At 44.9% G+C, this 21,999-nt stretch overlaps 1 protein-coding gene across 2 annotated transcripts in view; it reads right to left on the minus strand.

Annotated features, from left to right (window-relative positions):
* Window positions 1-21,999, minus strand: part of GPR137B (G protein-coupled receptor 137B) — a 694,226-nt gene that overhangs the window by 292,947 nt on the left and 379,280 nt on the right. The window contains exon 4 of one of the 2 annotated variants that reach the window (XM_069607370.1): window positions 8,421-8,574. In XM_069607370.1, coding sequence (XP_069463471.1) covers window positions 8,421-8,574 — 154 coding nt within the window. The remainder of the gene's footprint in view (window positions 1-8,420; window positions 8,575-21,999) is intronic. The other variant, XM_069607371.1, reaches the window with a different exon arrangement.

Genomic DNA, 21,999 nt, shown 5'->3' on the forward strand with positions numbered 1-21,999 from the left:
ACTTTTTGAACATGATTAATCCACTTGGCCTTCAGCTGTCCTCTTGCCACAACATTGTTCATACTCTTTTCCTCTTCATTCAGCCTGACTGATGAAATGATTAGCATATTTATCAGACATTTTTGTGGCCTACTGTCCCAAATGTGACATACTTCTGTCATAGATTACACCACACAATGGCCCAAATTTCTTGACTTATTAGGGGAAAGATTTCTACAATCAGGCTGATTGAGTAATGTGCACCTACACATGGCCTGCACACTATCATTTTGGGGCCCTGTTTGAATGGTGATCATGAAAATTGTATCCTCTCATGTCGAAGTGACTAACCATTGATGTATCCATGTGCCTGCGATCACTGCATCAGTAAACACTGGCTTTGTTGCAGCGTGTGGCACATGCGTGTTTTCTCACTCTTATTTACATGTTTTATTTCATGATGTCCATCTCACATGGATGGGTGACAGTACTGATTTGCTACCATCTGGGTGTCCTTGTCAAATCTGCCATGGCTATGGTACGTGCCGTCTGTGTTCTGGCATGTGTCATGCATGTGGATTGTCCATACCACTCAAAGGCTAATGTTTGATGCCAGTGCAATCCAGCATGCAGCACATGTGTTGGTTTTCCATCTTGCAGTCATCAGTGTATGCTTTTTGCCTCCCCTTCCAAATCATTGACAGTGCATGCATGCCAGAGTTATTGTCATGTGGGACATGTGTCATTTATGTACTCGTCAGGCCTATGTGTGTGTGCTATGGTGCTCATGCCTGTTTCCATTTGTTATCTTTCATGTTTTTGCAGATGATGAGGCACTTGATGCTGTTGAGGAGGAGGAGATGGTGCAGACCCAGGAGGACTCACAGCCACAACCAGGCACCAGTGAAGGACGTGGGGTGGTGGTGGGTGAAAACCCACTACTCCTACAGACCATGCTGTCCACGGGTGTCTCTGGGTACACCTCCGGAGACCTCTATGAATCAGGTGCTGTATCGAACATTGAGACATACGTGCCGTCGCAGGTGAGTGTTTCTGGCAGGGATGCTGTTCTGTCCAACCCACCTGCACCATGGGTAGAGCCCTCTATGGGGATTCCAGTGTTGGAAAGTCCGCCTGTGGTGGTTACGGATGCAGGGTCACACTCCACAATATTTGCTCCTGTTCCTGGGCCAGCAGATCAAAGGAGGAATGCAGTCCTGCAGCCTCAGGCAGTGCCAGCACAGCAAGGTGCACATCGCCTTGCCCCAAACAGGTGTGGTGCCCGCCAACGCGGTGGCCGTGCACCACCAGGCAATACTGTGTGGGAGAACTCCATGTACAGTATAGCAGCACAACAGGGGGCATCGTGTGAAATGATGGCTCAGGCAATGGATAGGGTGGCCACTTCCATTCTCCCCCCTGAAAGGCAGATGGAGCTCCAGCAGCAGGCAACAGACTCCATTTGCCACTCACACATGGAGGACATGTTGGCGTCCGACAGGGACAGACGGGCTGGAATGGAGAGTCTGCACACAGCCATATCTGTAGAGTCACAGGCCCACAGGGAAGCCCTCAGGTTAGAACACAGGTCCCTCAGAGATACTCTGGGTGAACTTGAGGTGTCCCGGAGTACAAGGGCAGAACAGCAGCTGGAGCAGCTGACACGTACACTCTCAGCTGAGCTCCAGGCAACCCGTCAGGAAATCCGGGTATCACGCGAGGCCATGCAGGCAGAAATGCGTGCTACCCGTGAGGTGCTGCATGGGGATCTCCGTACCATCATCCTGCAGAACCAAACCTTTCACACCCGCATGCTTCCTGCCATGGAGGAGCATTCCAGGACTTTGCGTGGGCTGCCTCCCATATCACGGCCACCTTCTGATGTACCACCAGAGGGTGATGACAGCGACTGCAGTTCTCCCACTGTAGCGTAGCCATGCAGGCCATGAGCCCATGGAGGTATTTTTGTTTTTTCTCAACATCCACGCATCCACGCATGTTGGGGTGCACCCTGTACCTCGTCCCTCCTGGGTGGCCTCCCGCCCCCACCCGGTCCACACATGGCCATTTTTTTTTTAAACAGTTTGGTGCTTTGTGTGGTTCCCGTATGCATCCACTGTGTATTCCAGCTGGGTACATGCAGGCTTGTCCTGTCTTTTGGTTAGATGCTTGGGTTCCTGACACACGCACCCCTCCTGCTTCCCCTTTCCATGGGCTTGCAAAGGGTGTGACCAAGTGACAGTAACTTACACAGTGACCTTGGGCGCCCATAAGTTGTGTGGACAGTCTGTAGTCAAAACTGTGAATACATCCCTAGTGGGTATTGTTGTAGAAATCTCCACTGCATGGTGGATTTATGTATGGTTCTACATCCCTGACTTTTTCCTTATATACATGTACCTTCTTCATGTCTTAACAAGCCCATCTACTTTGTAGATGCAGTTCATGTTGTATGCAGTTCACTGATACATTTGACTTCCAGCAACAATCTGCAGTTGGAAGAGGTCGATGTGCTGCCTTAGTCAGGTCGTGACACTTGCACTACTTTTATGTTTTATTGTAATATATTGCCACTGTTTGACCATGTACTGATGTTTTCTCTTGCCGGTAAGTATTTGTTCATGTGTGTTCTTTTTGTATTCATTATTGAGAGCAAATTGTCTGTGGCCTGTTTCCATTTAGGACAGTGCACTTTGTGACACATGCGTCATGTGTTGTGCATTCATTTGGTTGCTTTCACATTGCATGCCATGCCATGGTGTGTTGGGGAGGTGTTGGGTGACATGCCACTATTTGGATGTGGTATTTTGCAAGGGGGTAGTCCTTCATGCTGCATGAATTTGTGCCTTTTTGTGACACAGCATTGGGTGTCTTTAAGTAGGTAGGGATGCACACAATGTAGCACTTCCAGGTGAACAATCTCAGGCTGGTATGGTTGTGACAGTTGACTGTCCCTTTTGTCATCATCATTGATTGTGAGCTGGTATGTGCCAGGACTGTGTGCACTCCGCAGGGGTGGGATTTTAGGTGAAGTAATTTGCCACAAGCTGGGTCCGGGCTGCCTCACCACGTGCCCTTTCACCTCCCATGCACAGCGGCCGTGCATGTGGTTGGGGATGTGGGGGCACCACCATGTCCACCGGCACGCCCTGCCAGGTTGCAATGTTGTGCAGGACACATGCTGCCACTATGATCCTGCACACTACTGGGAGCGCATATAGCAGCTGGCCACCAGAGCGGTCAAGGGAGCGAAAGCGTGACTTGAGCACTCCGAATGTGCGCTCCACTATGCCCCGGGTTGCAATATGGGCTGTGTTGTATCTTACCTCGGGTGGTGTGGTGGGGTTCCAAATTGGCGTCATCATGTAGGTGCTCAGAGGGTAGGCACTGTCCCCTGGGGAGGTGATTATGGTTGTCATTAGTGGGGTTTTCCCATTTCTCAGTTTGTGACATGCATGCATGTGCAGAGGCATTTATACTCACCAATTAGCCATGTGTCACCATGCCGGCCAGCTTCCAGGTCCCGCTTTAGGGGTGACATTCTGAATATGAAACTATCATGGCTTGACCGTGGATAGTTGACATATACTGAGGTGATGATTCCCTTGGCATCACATACAACCTGCACATTGATGGAATGCTAGTGCTTGCAGTTCCGATAGATATGATCAGTGGCCCTTGGTGGACGTAGAGCCACATGGGTGCAATCAATGGCACCTAGGACTTTGGGGAAGTGTGCCACCCCGTAAAATTGCTGGACAACAGCCTGCCTTTCTGCAGGTGTTCTGGGAATGTATATGTGCCTGCGGACTGAGGGGCGTGCAGTTATGATGGCCAACAACTGGTGTAGGCAGTGTGACTGCGTGGCCTGTGACACACCCCCCACTATGGCACTTGTCCGCTGAAATGACCCAGTAGCCAAGAAGTGCAGTACATTGAGCACCTTTTCCAAGGGGCTCAGTGCTTGCGAGCACAAGGTGGGTGATGTGAGGTCATCCTCCCACTCCTTCACCAGCTCTAGGATTATGTGTGGTAGAAACTTGTACCTCCCATACACGTGGTCATCAGGTATCCCAAAAAGGCTGGTCCTGGGTGAAACAATGTGGGGCGTGGCTATCCTCCTCCTCCAGCGTTGTCCCACGACCACTGCTGCGAGGAACGGTATATTCATCGTAGCGTCTGAGCTTGTTTGTTATTTGCGCACACTTTTATGCTGTGCGGGGCCGCTTACGCCTGCTTCCTGCTGGCGTATGTGTTTCCGGATTAGCGCGTCTTTTTTGGCGCACGCCTTTCCCCTGTTCGATTCCATGAATACATGTTGTTAGCGCGCGTGTGGGCGTTGCGAGCATTTACCTTGTGTACTTCCCCCGTAAAGCCCACATTTTCACGCGTTGTTCCCCATTCCGCGTGTTCCGCCCCGTGTTCCGCCCACTTTTCTTGTGTGTGCTACGCTATGTGCGCTTTCCCTGTGTGCTTAGTGCACGCCGTTTAGTGACGTGTGCGTCTGCGTGCGCCACCCACGGATTTGGCGCACATCCCAGATTTTACTAGCGCAGCGCATTCCATGAATCGATCAATGGCTGCGTGCGCGGCTTTGGCACGCGTGCGCTGCGATTTTCACGCTTGCGCTCCCCTTTTCGGCGCACATTTATTCCATGAATTACCCCGAATATGTTCGCAAGTAAAGGTATACAAAAACTAATGAAGAGCTTTGAACATATATCGACACCTCTTAGTGATCACAAAGTACTAAAATGTAAATTGTCCACGCCAAGATAGAGGTCGAATAGGTGACATAATGAATATACAGTGCTCAGCGGGGGGAAATAGGATATGTTGGACAGAAAATAATTTTGACAAGTTTGATAAGATGTTCAACATATTACCTATAGATGAACATGAGATTGCCCACAATGGTTTGCAGGTGATAGGGGACCTACTGGGTATTATACTGAAAACCATCAGTAGAGTTACCATAACTCAAAGAATGGGGAAAAGGTATAATAACTCATATGATAGCCAAATTAATTAAAAGAAAAGGGGGTTAAGGTGGAAATAAATCATTTTGAAGAAGGATATGGGGATGACAGAGAGTGTGAAGAGGCAGAGAATACTAACTATTCGGACGAAGTTCAAAATTGGCTAAAAGCACATAAACAGGTTTTCCATAATGCCAATTGGAAAACGATATTCATCCTATGTAAAATACACAAGATGCCCAAAAAATGTGTATTAATATAGACAGGATCTGATGGAAGATTAGAATGTAGATGTAAATGTCATAACATTGGAAGAATGGACAAAATATATTACCAAGCTATATTATGTGAAGAATAATTGGAATGAGTGGGAGTAATGATAGGATGAGATTTCCAATTGGCATGGTAGACACCCTGAAAAAATGTATAATATGAAATCACCAAGAGCCTCGGTGCCCAATGGGCTGTCAAATAAAGTCATTAAACGGAACCCAGAAAAATTGGCATATATCCTGCTTGAACTTTTCAACTTCATATGGCAAAAGGGTACTATAACTCATAGCTGGCGTAAAGCCATATTTGTCCCCATTTTTACAAAGGGGAAAAGAACTTCCCCTAAGAATTACCGTCCTTAGTCATGGTAGACATGAGTTGTAAAATATTCTGCTCGCTGCTATTGGAAACCATTAATATATGGAGTAAGGAGAAACAGCTACCATCACCACAGCAAACTGGCTTCAGGCAGGGGCACAGCACCCTAGATAATATAATAATTCTGAATCACATTGTCTCAGATACTATGTATAAAAAAATACTAAATTATATGTATGCGTTATCGTCTACTCGAGAACATTCAACTGCGCCAATAGAGAAAAACTATGGAGCAAGTTAGCAGATTGCCCAATTATTTTGAATCTCCTGAGATAAATGTATGTGGAGACTATGGTAACAATTTGTTTAGATAAAGGAACTAACATTTCACCACCTATTAAAACAAACATGGGGCTGAAACAGGTCTGTGTAACATCTCCAACCCTGTACAATCTCTACAATGTGGCAGACATGTGGGAAAGGTTCGAAAGATTAAAAAACTACCCACCCAAAGTCAGGGAGACTGCCATCAGCTGGATGATGTATGCTGATGATAGTCATTTTAGATAAAACCCCAATAGGTTTACAGAGGATGTTAAATGCGGTACATCTTTATGCAAAAGACAACAACCTATGTATTAATGTAGAATGGACAAAGTTCATGTTGTTTGGGGGAACTAAAAATAAGAGAGACAATAACAAATTTAAGTGGAAGATGGATATGGAAACTATTGAGGTGGTGGATATTTATCCATACTCAAGGCATGTTAATTATGAATAATCCTCCTCAAAACTTCTATTATGAAACCAAAGTGAGTAAAAAGTGGAATGTGATAAGAGCATACATGGCTAAAAAGGGCAGCTATTCTGTGGAGGGCTTCCTAGAGATATATAAGAGCTGTATTGTACCGGGAGCACTTTATGCTTCAGAATCTGTGGTAGCAAAATACATAGGGCCTCATTAGGACTCCGGCAGAAAACCATGGTGCTATTAGCACCATGGTTGATGCCGGAGTCCGCCATGGCGGAATGGGGAATTACCACCCCATTCCAAGGTTGGCGGGGCGGTAATTCCCCATGCCACCATGGCCCTTCCCCATTCCCATTTTTGCCCCCTAGGGCATAATGGGAATGGGGAAGGCGGTAAGTACGGTACCGCAAATTGCGGTACTGTACTTACCTCGAGAGTCCCTTTGCGGGCCCCTACTTTAATGGCTGGTCTAGACCAGCCGTCAAGGTTGGGTCCCGCAAAGGGACCTCGTAGTAAGTCGTTAAGGGTTGAACGGCGCCGACACCTTTTACGGTGCCGTTAACCCCTTAACGCCTGGGTCCTAATGAGGCCCATAGAAGGACTGAAGGCCAGAAGGCCTGGGAAAAATAGAGGGGAAGTTGTGCAGACCAGTTATGAGGTTGGCCAGATCAACAGCAGCAGAGGCCATAAGATGCAAATTGGGCCTGACTTCATTAGCCACATTGTGGAAAATAAGATGTAGTAGGCTGTATATTAAAATCATAGTAGTGGACAATACTGATGACGGTTTCATGAGTGTGATTAGGAGGAATATATTTAAGAGGGAGAAGATGAATAATTTTATGAGGGATTTGGAAAACACAGCCCTCACCTTCCGAAATGAAATCAATTTGAGTCTACCAAGGGAAGTTGGCGTGATCAAATACCTGTATAAACGTCTGAGAACAAAAGCCATTGAATGGGATGCAAGTAAAATTCTTGCTATTTTGTCCAGAAAGAAATACTATGTTATATATGGCTTACAGGGGATCCTATCTGCCCATCCTCGTATGGAAGATTGAAAGTAAGGAATTTTCCAGAATTGTAACTTTGTTACGATTCAACATTCTACCATGTAATTAATATTTAGGAGCCTGGACTGGGATACCTAGAGAAAAAAGATGGTGTAGGCATTGTTATAGAGAAATTGAGACGATTAGACATCTATTAACTGCCTGCCAAAACCTACAAGAGGAGATATAAGGATTTGGTTTACGACATAAGGATGATTACAACTGATCAGTTTTGGTCAATTAGCTATATAGCTGAAACATTGTTATACATAGGGGCAACATACTTTATATGGAAAAGAGCTATTGGCGGATGTAAGAAGATAGGGTCAGAGTTACTGTGAGGAGGTGGTTAAGAGCTATGTAGTGGATTTTGATGGGTTTTGCGGAGTATGATTTTAACTAAATAGTTATTTTTAGTAATATTGTAATTGTATAGCTTGTAATAATATGTTCAATGTTTAGAAAATAAACTGAGAAATAGGTTTTACGGTAGACTAGTATGTAAAGATATGTAATGGATATTATGTGAATTTTGTATCAATTGTATGAATTCTGTGATATTGTCATTTTTATAATAATCTTATAATGTTTGTTGTATTTCTTGATATTGTAAATTTCAATATTGTATATTGTATTTAACAAAGTATATATGGTTTTAATTAACCAATTGCACTAGAAATACATTTTTAAAAAAATAGAAGAATAGGAGCCAATAACCAGGTGCGAACAGAAAAATACCCTAGCTGAAAACAGACATTTCTATTATTTAGATAAAAGTACACATTCAATTGTCTCTTTTTCAAAGGAGGAATAGTCACAATGGCTAATGTCCTACTTCTATCATGGCATACACATTTACTAATATTTGATTTCTTTTTTTACTTTAAATAAATGAATCCTCTTTGATTTTAAATGAGCAAACGCTAATAGGCAGTGCCTGCAATAGTCTGAAAATGTGTATGATTTCTACTACAAATATATGCACATCTCCTGATCTAATAAATGTACGTGCCCTGATATATTAACATTTAAAGCATCAATTACAGAAAGATATATTGTGCTTAGTACTTGCCTGATCTGAAACATTGTACCAGTCATAATCGAATGAACTGAAATGTCGATTATCATGCAGAGTTAACATGACTAGGTTGTAACAAGCTCTGGATGTGTAAAGCAGTATCACAGTAGCCCCTACTGCTGTCACCTGACATGCTGACGAGCCCTAAAAAAAAGAAATTACATAGTTAATGTTCACTACTGGCACATTGTTGCATCTCAGTTTACATGTTTTTTTATTCAGTTTTAGTATTCTTGATAGGTCTGATATATTTTAAGAGTTAGCTCATTTGGCATATGAGAATAGCGTGAAACAAGATGTCAGCAATCTTACATGGCTAGGCTGCATTTTCAGTTTAACCTTAAAGCCTCTTTGTTGAATACTGATTGACAATTTACTGGCACGGAAGTAGGGTACCTGGGACAGGAAGGAGTGCCACAAATCTGTGTCAGCTGTATCATAGAGTCAGGGAAACTATGGGTGTCATTGTCTAGTCTCCTGAGGTGGAAAAAGTGAAAACCAAGGTGTAAAAGGGTTATACCAGTGTTTACACATTTTCTTTACGCTGTAGGGGATTTTAAATTGGTTTTGCAGGAGGAGTGAGAGATGGAAGGTTATGGTAGGCTGAGCAATGAGGAGTCTTAAACTAGGAATTATCAAAGTCCAAATATCTTTATTTCTAGCACAATCATCGGGGTAGGATTGGGGAAACATCTACCAGCTCCAAGAAACAGCTTTATACCCGGGAAATCACTACAATGTTATAGCTCCTAAACAATCTTCTATATTTATAAAAGTGAAAATGTGTGGGTGGCTGGGTTTGTGGCAAAGTGTTGTTCCTTATACAATACCACACAGTTCCACCAATCTGCACCAAACCTTGCAAAGTTACCTGTTAGGACCCTCCGGACATTACTGGCTATATGACATTTGTGTTACCTAAACCAGTTAAAGTTCCCAACTTTTTTTCTCGGGGGGTTGGAACTCAAAGGGAACTAGCTCAACAAGAGAAAAACATAAAGGTGAGTCCGATTACCCCTCTTTCCATTGCCCCAGTGTTCTGAAGTGATCAACAATTACAAACTAAACAAATAACATTTGGATTTGTTACTGTCCAAAGTCATGAACCCAATACACAAACAGTACTTACAAAAATACTTTCAGTTTTATTATTATCACAGGTTGTATAACAATTAAAAAGGCAAAAATGCCGCACACATGATATTACACACTTTCTAACTAGATGTACTAAGTGTTAACCAAGAACTGTGTTTCATTAACATTACCAGATGTTATGTTTGGCTTAGCCTATCAAATATTTTTGGTATTTCTTTTTGGACAACTGGAAGTTGTGGCAAAGCATCTTAGCTCGAAAGGACATTGATGCTATTTTGATGAAGTGGAAAGTATTTCATCAAGAAGCAAAGCTTTTCTGTTGTTTGAACTTTGGTTAACAGAATGTCTTTTGACATTGAAGGAGCCAAGAACTGTACTTGAGAGTTTGGTGGCAAATGAGTGATAAATCCACCGAACTACAGCCAAACTCACTGTTCCACCCGCTTGGTCCCGTCGGTTTGCCATGACATTACATGTTTTTGTAGGCCAGTCTTAATCCTCATTTTCAGGTTCCATGGAGATTTTAGCAGAATTAACTAAATATGGTCTTAAAGTTGCAGATTTACCTACAGCATGATGTTGGAGGAAAACCTCCAATTTAAGGTCAACCCTGTAGTTCAGTGGTGCAGTAAAAAATGGCTGAAATTCTATTACTGCCAAAAAAGTGGCAGTAACTGAATTACGCCCCGTTTTTTCTACACCACCTACTGAAGCCCAGAAAGTCTAAATTGCTGTGTTCCATTAACTTTTGATATTGGACCTGGAATGTATGGGGCTTTAGTGCTGAGAACCACCACATAATGCAAAGGTTGGTGTCCTTTTGCCAAGCCAACCAAACTAAGGGGGAATGGCTTGATACAAATGTGGCACACTTAGGGCACAAAGTTCTACACAGCATAATAGCTCACCATTGGGATGAATGTTTGGCTTGAGTATAGGATGAGGTGTTTCCAATCCTGGACTTGGGAAAGAACGGGTCCTAGTCCAACATTCATCTGTTCGTAATAGACTGTGCTTGCTGAATTCAAGCATCTTCAAAAAGGGAGGATTACACAAGCATTCTTTCAGCTTTAAAAAGGCTTCTAGATCTTTGACATCACAGTTAAAGGAACATCTGTTGTGGAAAAGGATGGAATAAACCAACAATAGTTTGCGATTAGAGCTAGATATGCTTTTAAAGGCTTTTTTTGTATGCAGCAAGGTATTCACTTCACTACCTCCACTTTCCTTTTCGGTGGTCGGATAAATCAGCTAGTGTCTTGCAGCACCAGTTTGATCTCATAGAGGTGGAACAGATGTTCTGAATAGGTCTTACTGTAAACTATGATGTTGTCCACATAGGGAAATAAATTGGCCTGATAGGGCTTCAGGGCGACAACAATGACACTCTGGCCAGCACCCCTTGCAGCTCAAAGGCTGGACGTGTACATCTGTATATCCCATCCAGGGTGGTGAAGGCGCTCTTTGCACAAACGTTGGGTGTCAAGAGAACTTCCCAATTCCCTTTGATGAGAATATTTTTAGCAGCCCCCAGCCATTACACCAGCTCATCAATTCAGGACATCAGGTATGCATCAAATGCAGAAATGTCATTGACCCTTCTGAAGTCAATGCAGCACCACCACTTCGCATTAGGTTTCTTCATGAGAGCAAATGGGGGGACCCATTGAATGGTTGTGTGTTCAATGGCTTGTGGATCCGGCATATTCTGATTTTCCTTTTAAACTCACTGGTCTTTACAGGGATTTTTTTTTAACTTCTTTAAGAATCAAAGACATCTTACTAAAATTAATTATAAGTCTTATGGTGTTTTTATGGTACTCATCATTTGTTTTTAACAGGAGGTTTAAACCTTTTGTGCTTAAAATGTTTTATATTACTTGCCTTTCTGTGCCTTGAAATTATTGATCGATTCTATGTTTATTTGGGATTTCTTTTTAATTGTAAAGTTTAATGGAATTGTTATCTTTTGGACAAATGTATTTACTATTATTTCCCATTATCTCACTTTAAGCCTCAGGCACTCAATGTGGTCTTAAGCACACAATTTGTCAGAGTGGGATGTGAATATAATGGTAAAACCTTCAGCTCTGCAAGGAGACTCAGAAAAGACCTCTTGGAATAGGTCCGCAAGGATGTATAGGTCCTGTTTCCCGATGTGCTAGATTTATCAAGAATGAGCTAGGCACTGTTTCTTTTGGCCACTTAGGTTTACGTAAAGCTCTTAAAACAAATATTTTCTAGCCTCTGCTCTTTTAGTCTGGACTGCTGAAGTGGACTTACCCACTGACTTGTTTCCTAGCGCCTAGATGCCTTTTGGCCGTAGTGTTGTGCTTTATAAGGGATACATTACTCACCGTAATCGTATTTCTGATGCTTGTATCTGCTTAGGTTCACATGCTGTGCATAGGCCGACATCTAGTGGAAGCTGCAGAGTACTACAGTTGTTGTTTTCGAAAATGGAAAAGGGGTGTCGACAGGGCGTGCCAGTAATACTATCCCTAGTGTGACGTCCACTGTACCCATGATCCCTCACGCGTGTAGGTCCCTCAGATTGTTATTTTTGTGACATGCGGTGTAGCGTGAGTACAGTTGTATCCAAGCAGATACTTATCAGACAAGCTCATAGGCATCCATGCGCCTTCTCTTCGAGGCGAGGTAGGATGGGTCGCATGTGAATCTAAGCAGATACAAGCATCAGAAATACCATTACGGTGATTAATGTATCCCTTCTGAGGCTTGTGGAATCTACTTAGATCACATGCTGTGCATAGATTAGTGAGCAGTGGAAGAAGAAAGAGGTGGGATTTGAGAAGGTTCATGAGCGAATAAATGTCTTAGAACCGCTTGTCCCACTTGTGTATTTGTCTTGGAATGGGTGTCAATGCAGTAGTGCTGAGTGAAAGTATGTACAGGGCTACATGTAGCTGCCTTGCAAATACCGTCTAAGCGGACAATTTGCAATGAAAGCCAGAGTGGGTTCAGTACCTCTTGTGGAGTGGGTCCTGGGCGTAAAAGGCAGTGTTTTGTTTGATCGGGATTAGCACAGTTGGATACATCTGACTATCCACCTAGAGATGGCATTCTTAGCGATGCAGTCACCTTCTCTGCCTGGCGCTATGGAGACAAATAATTGATCAGTTTTTCTTAGCAGTCTGGTCTTGTCTACATAGTAGAGGACCGCTCTCCTCACATCTAGTGTGTGGAGTTTTACCTCAGACGAGCTGTTGGGTTCCTGGAAGAAAGCCGGTAGCTCAATTGACTGGTTTACATGAAATTTGGAGACGAATTTAGGTGAGAACCTAGGGTGAGTACATAAAACCAGCTTGTCTTTGTGTACAACAGAGAAAGGATCCTGCACTGACAATGCTTGGATTTCACTAACCCTTCTTATGGAAGTGATAGCCACTAAGAAGGCAGTTTTATAAGTCAGGTGTTTGAGACTAGATTTGTGCATAGGCTCGAAAGGGGGTTGAAAGGGGGTCACATGAGCGCCAGGTGGACCTTTAGGGAGATAAATACTAACCCTGCAAATGGAGCATATAAGTTAGAATGTGGGATGGAGTAGTGGATTTCTGCTTAGCGAGTCTGCTAGAGAGTTGAGTTCCCCTGGAACATGTTGTGACGACAGGAACATCTTCCGTTTGAGTGCCCATCTCCAAATTTGCTGTGCAAGTCTGGACAGATTTGGAGAACGTGTACCGCCCTGTTTGTTGATATAAAACTACGCTGTAGTGCCATCTGTTAAGATCTGCACAGATAGGTCTGTTAAATGGGGCTCGAATGCCCAAAGGGCTTTGAATACTGCCAGAAGTTCCAGCAGATTGATGTGGATCTGAGCTACAGTGTGAGACCACAGACCCTGATATGTGTGGTGATGGTAGTGAGCCCCCCACCCTGCCAGTGAGGCGTCTGTCGTGACAACTTCATGCACCACTGGATAGTAGAAAGGTTTCCCTTTCGTTGGATTTTTTTCTTGTCCACCAGCGAATATTTTGTACAAGTGTTGGCGAAATGACCACTAGATCGTCCCACTGACCACTTTCCTGAGACCACTGTTTCGCCAACCACTCCTGCATGGGTCGCATGTGCAGGCGTGCATGAGGAACCAGGTAAATGCAAGATGCCATCATGCCTATTAAATGCATAGCTTTGCGCACCCTTATCTGGCGGCCGGCCTGATAATGTGGTATTTGCAGTAAGTAATTCTTTACTCTTTCCTCTGATGGAAAGACCAACCCCTCCTCTGAGTTTAAGACAGCTCCTAGGAACTGTTTTGAAGTGCTTGGTACTAGGCTTGACTTTTTCTCGTTGAAGACTGAAAGAGGAGGTTGATTGTTTTCTGAATGTTTTGTCTGCAAATCAGGGGCGATTCCCTTGTAATGAGCCAGTCGTCCAGGTAAGGGTACACTGGGACTGCCTCCCTGTGCAGGTGCGCTGCCACCACCGCCAGTACCTTTGTGAATACCCTTGGAGCCGAGGCTATTCCATTAGGGCAGCACCTTGAATTGGTAGTGCTTGTTCACTATCTTGAAACGCAAGAATCTTCTGTGCGCTGGGAACATTGAAATCTGAAAATAGGCATCTTTAATAGCCAGTGTTATTTTTGTAGAGGGATTACCTCTTGTAGCATAGTCATGCAGAACTTTTGTGGCTTGACATACTTGTTTGCAGGGTGCAAATCTAATACTGGGCGCCTTGTTAGATCTTTCTTTGGCACAAGGAAGTAAGTTGAATAAATACCCCTGTTTACCTGGTTGGCTGGGACGACTTCTATGGCATTCTTTAATAGAAGTGTGGCTATCTCTTCGAGAAGGATACGCTGATGTTCTTCTGAGTGGATTTTCTGTTGTGGGGGTGGTCGTGGGAATGTTGGAGTAGGTCTATACATTATCAGCCTGCTACTGTGGACAGCACCCATCTGTCTGAGGTGATTCCCTCCCATGCGTGGGTGAAGCTGGAAATGCGTCCTCCTACTGGAGAAGCATGAAAGGGCACCTGAAGCAGAATGTCACTTGCTCTGAGGTGGGGTGCCACCTCGAGCAGGGCCTCTGCCCCGATCACAACCTCTGCATTGTCCTCTGGGATAGCCCTCGGAGGACTGGCCTTGATAATTTCCCCAGGAGGAATTCTGGCCTTGATTGTAGCTGGATCCTCATTGAGAGTTTTGGCTTCAAACAGCGAAAATGTCCATTACCCCTCTGTCCAGAAGGCTTGTTAGTGAGTTGACCTAAAGATTTAAGAGTGTCATACTCGTACTTTGCTGTTTTAAGTGCGTCTTCAACGGCCATACTGAAGAGCACGTTAGGTTCCACTGGCATGTTTATTAGAGTGGCCTGCGTTTCCGGTCTTAAACCTGACTGGCGCAGCCATGCATGCCTTTTAATAACGGTCCCTTGCTGACTCTTCCGCGTCAAAATTGGATTTAAGGAGACAGCTAGACACAGCCCTCCCATCTGCAGCCACTTTGCTAGTTGGGATTTGAGTGGCAGACGAAAGTAAAGCAGACATTTTGTCCCACTTGTGGTAGTTGTAACAAGCCAAGAGAGTTGCATTGTTCGCTATCCTGGTTTCAGAGGCTGCAGAGGAGGCGACCTTTCTGCCCATGGCATAGATCTTTTGCTCTCCTGATCAGGTGGAACCTCGGAGGAAGCAAGGGGTGTGGAGACTGGTTTCAGTGCCCTCTATTATATAAACGGTCTGAAGGTGCAGGTCTATATAATTTCTCCACACATTGATTTACGGCCCGTGTGAGATTAGCGGCTTCTAAAGATGGCTGTATTCTGCGCTGCACTGATTTCAGTAGTGGGATAAACTGGTCCACTGTCTTTTTGTCCCCAAGGATTTGTTCTGCAAAGTCTCTATCCTCCTGTACCTCCTGGGTGTCAATCTGGAAGTGCTCAGCCGCCTTAGCTAGTACTTCATTGAGGAGGGGTTGATTATCAATAGGGGAATCGACAACTGGAGTGTCTTGGTTAAGATGTGAATCTATAGAGTACATATTAGCCTCTTGGTCTGCCTCTTGGTCCTCGTCATCCCCATAATAAGGGTCCTCTGTATCCTCATCAATGAGCTGAGGGTCCGATGCCTCTGCAAAGGAGAGATCTTCTTGGTCTGATTCAGGGTCATAGAGGTCTATGACTGTACTTTGTAAAGGAACATTTGAATGAGACCTCTTAGAAGGGGGCTGAGTAGGTAAGGCAGAGGCCTGAGAGCCAGATGGAGCTGTGGTGGGAGGAGTGGAGTTGAAGCTCTGAAGGTAATCGGAGTTCTTCTTGAATAAATTGGCCATAAAAGTCATTCTTTTCATCACTCTGTCAATGTCCTGTGAGGACCATTCTTTGGAACTTGGAATTATCACCTTAGGCCTATATTCTCTAGGTTTTTCTATGGGATTGGATGATTTAGACTTTTCCTTCTGAGGACTCTTGTCCCTATGAGGGGTCTTTGAGGTCTTATTGTGATGTTTCCTCCCGCCCCCGGGGCCCAGAGGAGTATTTTACAGACTTCTTGGGGCCTGCCGCTTTATCTGACGCCGAGCGTCAAATTTCAGCCGCGGACGATCGACCTTCGGAGGGAGTTTTGCGAGCGACACCCTTGCCGTCTTTCAACGGTTGGGCCCTGTCGTGTGGCGATCTAGGGCGAAATTGCTCAGAGGACCGGGACTCAGCAGACCTTTCCCTGGGTGTCAGTCGTTGTCGATCACTCGACCCATGTGTCGAGTCTCCACCTGTGTGTTTTTGTAGCGCTACCGCCGCCAGGTGTAGAACCCACAACATGGCCGCCGGCCTGTCCTACGGGGTCGGGGGCCTGCGCTTGAGTAGCTGGAGCTACTCCATCGCCGTCCGAAAGGACGGCATCGCTGCCATTGCTAAAAGCGCCTTCCACCTCCATGGCCTCGAGCTGCCTGGCGTAGTCGGCCCAGCGTTTCATGGAGCGGTCCTTTAACGTTTTTGGCTTGACGAGCCTGCTCGCTCGACAAGACGTTTTGACGTGGTCTCTTGGAAGACACAAGTTACAAACTAAGTGTTTGTCTAACCACGGGAACTTGCGATTACCCTTGGGGCAGAATTTAAAAGGTGTATTTTCCATAATTATAGTTTATGACAGCTGGACGAACAAAGTGTAGGAAGGGGAGTATATGCATTCTAGAATGGCCTCCCCCCTCTCTCCCCACTGTCTGGGCCGATGCTCAGGGCGGCTTTCCATGGCCGAACGGTAACTTGCGGTAGTCTTCGACAGGCAGTATTTCTGTCTTCACCGGCGTGGTGTTTCGGACGTCGGTGAAAGGATAGAAAGAAATACTATCGCTAATTGTAAATAGTCAATGGCTTTACGCCGAAAGGAACTCCGCTATATGCGTCCGTCTAGAATTGTGGAAAAAAACAATCTGAGGGACCTACACACGTGAGGGATCATGGGTACAGTGGACGTCACACTATGGATAGTATTACTGGCTTGCCCTGTCGACGTCCCTTTTCGAGTTTCGAAAACAACAACTGTAATACTCCGCAGCTTCCACTAGATGTCGGCCTATGCACAGCATGTTATCTAAGCAGATTCCACAAGCCTCAGAAATACTTTTACATTACATGGGCCTCATTACGAGTTTGGAGGTAACCATGGCGCTATTAGCGCCATGGCTACCTCCAAATCCTTACCGACTCCCCCCTGGTGAATGGAGCTATTACCGCCCCATTCCAAGGTTGGCCGCGGCGGTAATTCACCATTCACCAGGGCCCTTCCCCATTCCCATTTGAGCCCTCACAGGGCTCAATGGGAGTGGGGAAGGCGCTAATAACGGTACCGCAATTTGCGGTACCGTTATTAGCTCCAAAGTCCCTTTGCGGGTCCCGTCCTAAACGCCTGGTAAAACCAGGCGTTAAGGGAGGACCCGCAAAGGGAACTCGTAGTAGGGCGTTAAGGGATTACCGACACCGGTTCCCTTACCGGTGCCGGTAATGCCTTATCGCCCACCTCGTAATGATGCCCCATGACATTACATTCCTACACAAACTAGTGGTGCTAGGTAAATCTGCATTGTTGGGGTCACTCCACTATTTAAGGAGGGTAATATGGTATACCTGCAGCATACGTTTTTGGTCTTATAGCTGTAATCTATAATTATTATGCAGGGTCCAATCAGTTTTTTCACATTAACAGCCCCCCCCAATATTTGAATTACTCAGACACCATGGCATCTTGGGATCAACAGTACTGTCATGCCAGAAGTATACATACCTTGCAGAACAGTCCAGTGCCAGTCCTAGAAACAACTTTAGTTTTGGTAAATGAATTTATCATGGTCCAAAATTAAATGTTGACTGCCCCACACTCTTCATGTTGTGCCCTGATCAATGCACACTCTGTATCCAGCTATGCTACTGAATTTGCCAAATGTTTTGACATGCATAAAATGGCCATACTTGCTACTATTGTAGAGGGTCAAAAGATTAAAGCAAGCACAAAAAGTTCCCATGAGGAGGTGATTTGGGTGGGGAGGGGCAGGAACTGTGTGTCCATCCTCATATACATTTCTTTCAATCTGTACTCTGATGCAATAGTTTCAGCTTATAGATGGCGCAAGTCTCATGGAAGCAAAGAAACAGCTTGGGATGTGATTTTTGTAGGGGAATGTTTGGAAGTTTAGTAAGAATCAGAACAGTCACACTTAAATCAACACTGAACACACAGAGTTAAGACTATGGGTTCATTATGAGTTCCAAGGTCTGGAAGAAATACTTGTAGTTCTGGCACCAGCATTTTTTCCGGACCGAGGCAACACAAGGTTGCTGGTGGGGGCCGTGAACTACCGGAAGGACTGACCTGCCAGGAGTTCAAGGCCCCACTGGCAAATAAATGCCGGAATCACTGGCACAAGCACTACCGGTGCCAGTAATTCTGGCAATCTCATCCCATGGAGTCCGATCGGACTCCGCGGAATGGGAATTTACCGGCGTCTCTGCCGCCCATAATATCCTGGTATTACCGGGATATCGGGCAGCAGAAACGGTAAGGCAGTGTTGCCGGTATCCCGCCAGAATAACCGGCGGGATACCGGCAAAACTGTATTGAGACCTATGACATCAATTTGAGCCTTTGTATGGAGTTATTGATGAACACATTCAGAATGTTGCATGTGTTAAAATCACTGCAGAAATGGCCGTGAACACAAAATATTGCAGCAAAAAGGCTGTGGTTTTGCCACCGCAATCCATGTTAAGGATGCGGGGGACACCCCCGCAACCTCCGCTCCCCTTAAATGATGAAATGGGTTACACCTTTAACGCGGCAAACCACAGCATTTTTGCTGCGATTATTTGTAAAGGTGACATTTTTGCCGCAATTTTATCACTGCATACCATTCAGACACTTCTTGCATGTGCATGCCTACAACTTTTGGTAATGCTTTTATTGCGGGGGGTTACATTTCATATTAACATAAACATATTATTTCACTTTTTATTACAGTTCTTAGAAGCAGGTCAAAACTTCTTATAAATGTGATAATATTTTTATTGAAAAGGGACTCAAGGGAACAGGGGTCAGGAGAGGGTGTGGAGCAAGTATGATAAATGTTTCTTTTAATCTAAACTAAGTATGTAGTTAAATGCTCAGCTGTGCCTACACTCTCCAAGGTCTATTCTTGGCAGCGCCTAATCCGTCCTGCATTCTTCTGAGGTTGATAAATTGAGTACCAATACATTTGGAAGTAATTCCACCGTTATTACAGCACTTAGAAGTGGGAAGGTTCAAGCATAAAGCGTAATGCATAGACATGTGATATAATAACATATTCTTGCAGCATTAGGGAAACTCTAGACCACAATAGCATAAGAATTGAGTATTTTGGCATGCCCAAAATGATAGGCAATAGAATGATAAAACAGTCAAGTTTATTCTATATGAGAAGCTCTGGGAGTGGACAATCCAGTCTGCGTGCCCTAAATAGACAAACCCTACTTTCTACCTGACCCTTGCAAAAAAGCACATTAGACGCTGAAAGAAAGCCAAAACGTGTCAAATGAGGAAGGTTCCTGGCAGGGGGAATTGTGTGGATGTCAAACTTTCACCTTACTAGAATCTGTAACAAACAGTTTCTGTGTGCTGCACGTCCCCAGCGCCTGGCCTCCTGTTGCTCAGTGCAGGGAAGGGTAAAAGGGCTCGGTAGGCTTTATGGAAAGGGTCTGCCCCGGCCTTTCCTATAGACTCCACTGTATCAGCAACAGTCACTACCGTATTCCAAAAACTAGAAATACTTCTAGAAACCACTTATGCTCAGTCACCAAGCAACCAGCCTGGTGAGGTTACTGACATGGTGATAATGGGCCATGGCTCTGACCCAGAGGAATCTTAGGTATTCTGGCTCTGTCCATCATGAATTGTCAGACTCTAGATATCAGAGTCCGAACATTATAGAATTGGATAAAAAGGTGATTGGGAATCAGGCCTGGCATCAGGGCTTTTCAAGCTATTCAGTTACAATGGAACTCTACTCTTTGTGGGGGGCTTGACATTTGACAAGAGAGCTTAATAGCTTTTCTTAAGTGGTCATTTGGTGGCTTAAGCTTCCCTGCTGGCAGCCTCTCTTTGTTTTGCCATGCAGAAGCCAGTAAACCTGTCCTGTGATAATCTGTAGTATTAACACCCTCTCTATTGCTACATCTAGGGTTTACCACAGGATAAGGTCAGAGGGTGGAGCAGAAGATATGCACATATGACCTAGAGAAACATCAGTCCTCACAAATTGAAGGCTGGTGCACTTTAATTGTGCACTGTTGGTTAAAGACAGACCTTTCCAAAAACTGTTAAAAAATCACAGACATGTTTTTCTCTTCTTTTAGCTCTTTGGATTGGGGTATCTGATATGCTGGGAAATTAATAAAGTTCAACAGTGGAACTCATCAGGCTATCCAGCCTTAAAGCTAAAACCAGGGAATTCACTCATTCAATTTGCATTAGGAAACATATTCTCATATTATAATCTATGCACCCCACAGCTGCCTCCCCTAACAGAAGTCATTTTCCTAGGTTGCACTGAATTCACTCTTCCCAGTCCTTATGATACATGGATGTTTTTTAATCAGATATGTGCTCCTGGGATTTAAAAAAAACTCACTAACTAAAACTGCTTGGGCCCAAAAAACGTGTTTACCATTTTACAACTGCCCTTTTGCATTTTAAATCCTAAAACTTCATCAAATGAATGCTCTTTTATTATGAACAAATACAGGCAGGTTTTCGCGGCTGTAGGTAAGAGGGCCCACAACCAGGTTTTTCGGATGCCCCAGTCCTCCCACCTGCACAACCTGTAAGAATAGCCCAAAGAATGGTGATGGGGATGATGGAGGCAGAGCTTCCCTGTAACAGGACTTTGGTGAAGGACACGCAGAGTGATTGGAAATCGAGTGGCTGAAGGCAGGCCTGGTAAGACGTTTTTATAACACCAGCAGCGTGTTTACAACTCCAATTAAGTAATTACCTGTCAGAAGACTGCTTTGAAAAAACCCTGCCAGGCCCTTCAAGTGCAAAGTCTGAGGGTAAGGCTTGATTTAGGCATGCTCAAAGAGTTCCCATGAGTGTGAATTCTGGGCGGGGAGAGGCAGAAATGAGTGGGATTGGCCACAGGGATTACCATGGCCATGGGCAGTCAATGGGTGGGCTCATAACCAAACAACACCTATAGACAGTGTGTCCCTCCTCATTTGTCATTCCTGTGTGTGTCCCCCCTCATATCCCATTCCTCCCTATCTGTACTCTAATGCAATATAGGCAGGGGTGTTGATAGGTCTGGAAAAGATCAGGGGCTATGCTAGTGTCGGGACTTTTGGGACTCAGGTCTAGCCAGCCTTTTGGTTGTATCCCCTGAGCTTCAATCCAGGCTACAACCAAAAGACCCGGGCTATAGCCCTGTCAACACCCCTTAGCAATGCCTATGCTGGGGAGTGATGTTCGGGCTGGAGTGTTGGGAATGGTGTGTTGGAGATGGGGGATCTGGGTGGGGAGGGTTGTTGGGGATGTAGGTTTTGGACACTTGACCTAACATAAAGAGGGAAAACAGGGTCGCACCAATATGATATGATATCTCATTTATAACGCGCCTGTACACAAGTGTTTTTAGGCGTGACAAGACAATGGAGGGGAGACAGAGGGAGGACAAAACAAACGAATTTACTAGGCCTTGTGTCATTCTGATCGTGCAAGTGCAACAATGCAAAAATGCAGGGGGAAAGGAGAGGGTGAAGTGCAATCAGGGCAGCATTGCTCTGAGTAATTGCAGTCAGGGCAGCGCAGCTCTGGGTAAGTGCAAGGAGACTGCAGAAGGATTGCCCAGCTCCTTGCAGATTTTAAAGAGTTTGGCCGTGTTGTTAGAGGCCGCAGAGACGCGGGCTTGGATGTGGACCCTATTCTTGGACAAGACAGCGAGTCTGTATTGTCTTTGGAGCAGGCGGCAGGCCAGTTTGTCAGAGGATG

This window comes from Ambystoma mexicanum, chromosome 4q, assembly GCF_040938575.1.
Source record: "Ambystoma mexicanum isolate Mex_15411 chromosome 4q, UKY_AmexF1_1, whole genome shotgun sequence".
Classification (NCBI taxonomy): Eukaryota; Metazoa; Chordata; class Amphibia; order Caudata; family Ambystomatidae; genus Ambystoma; species Ambystoma mexicanum.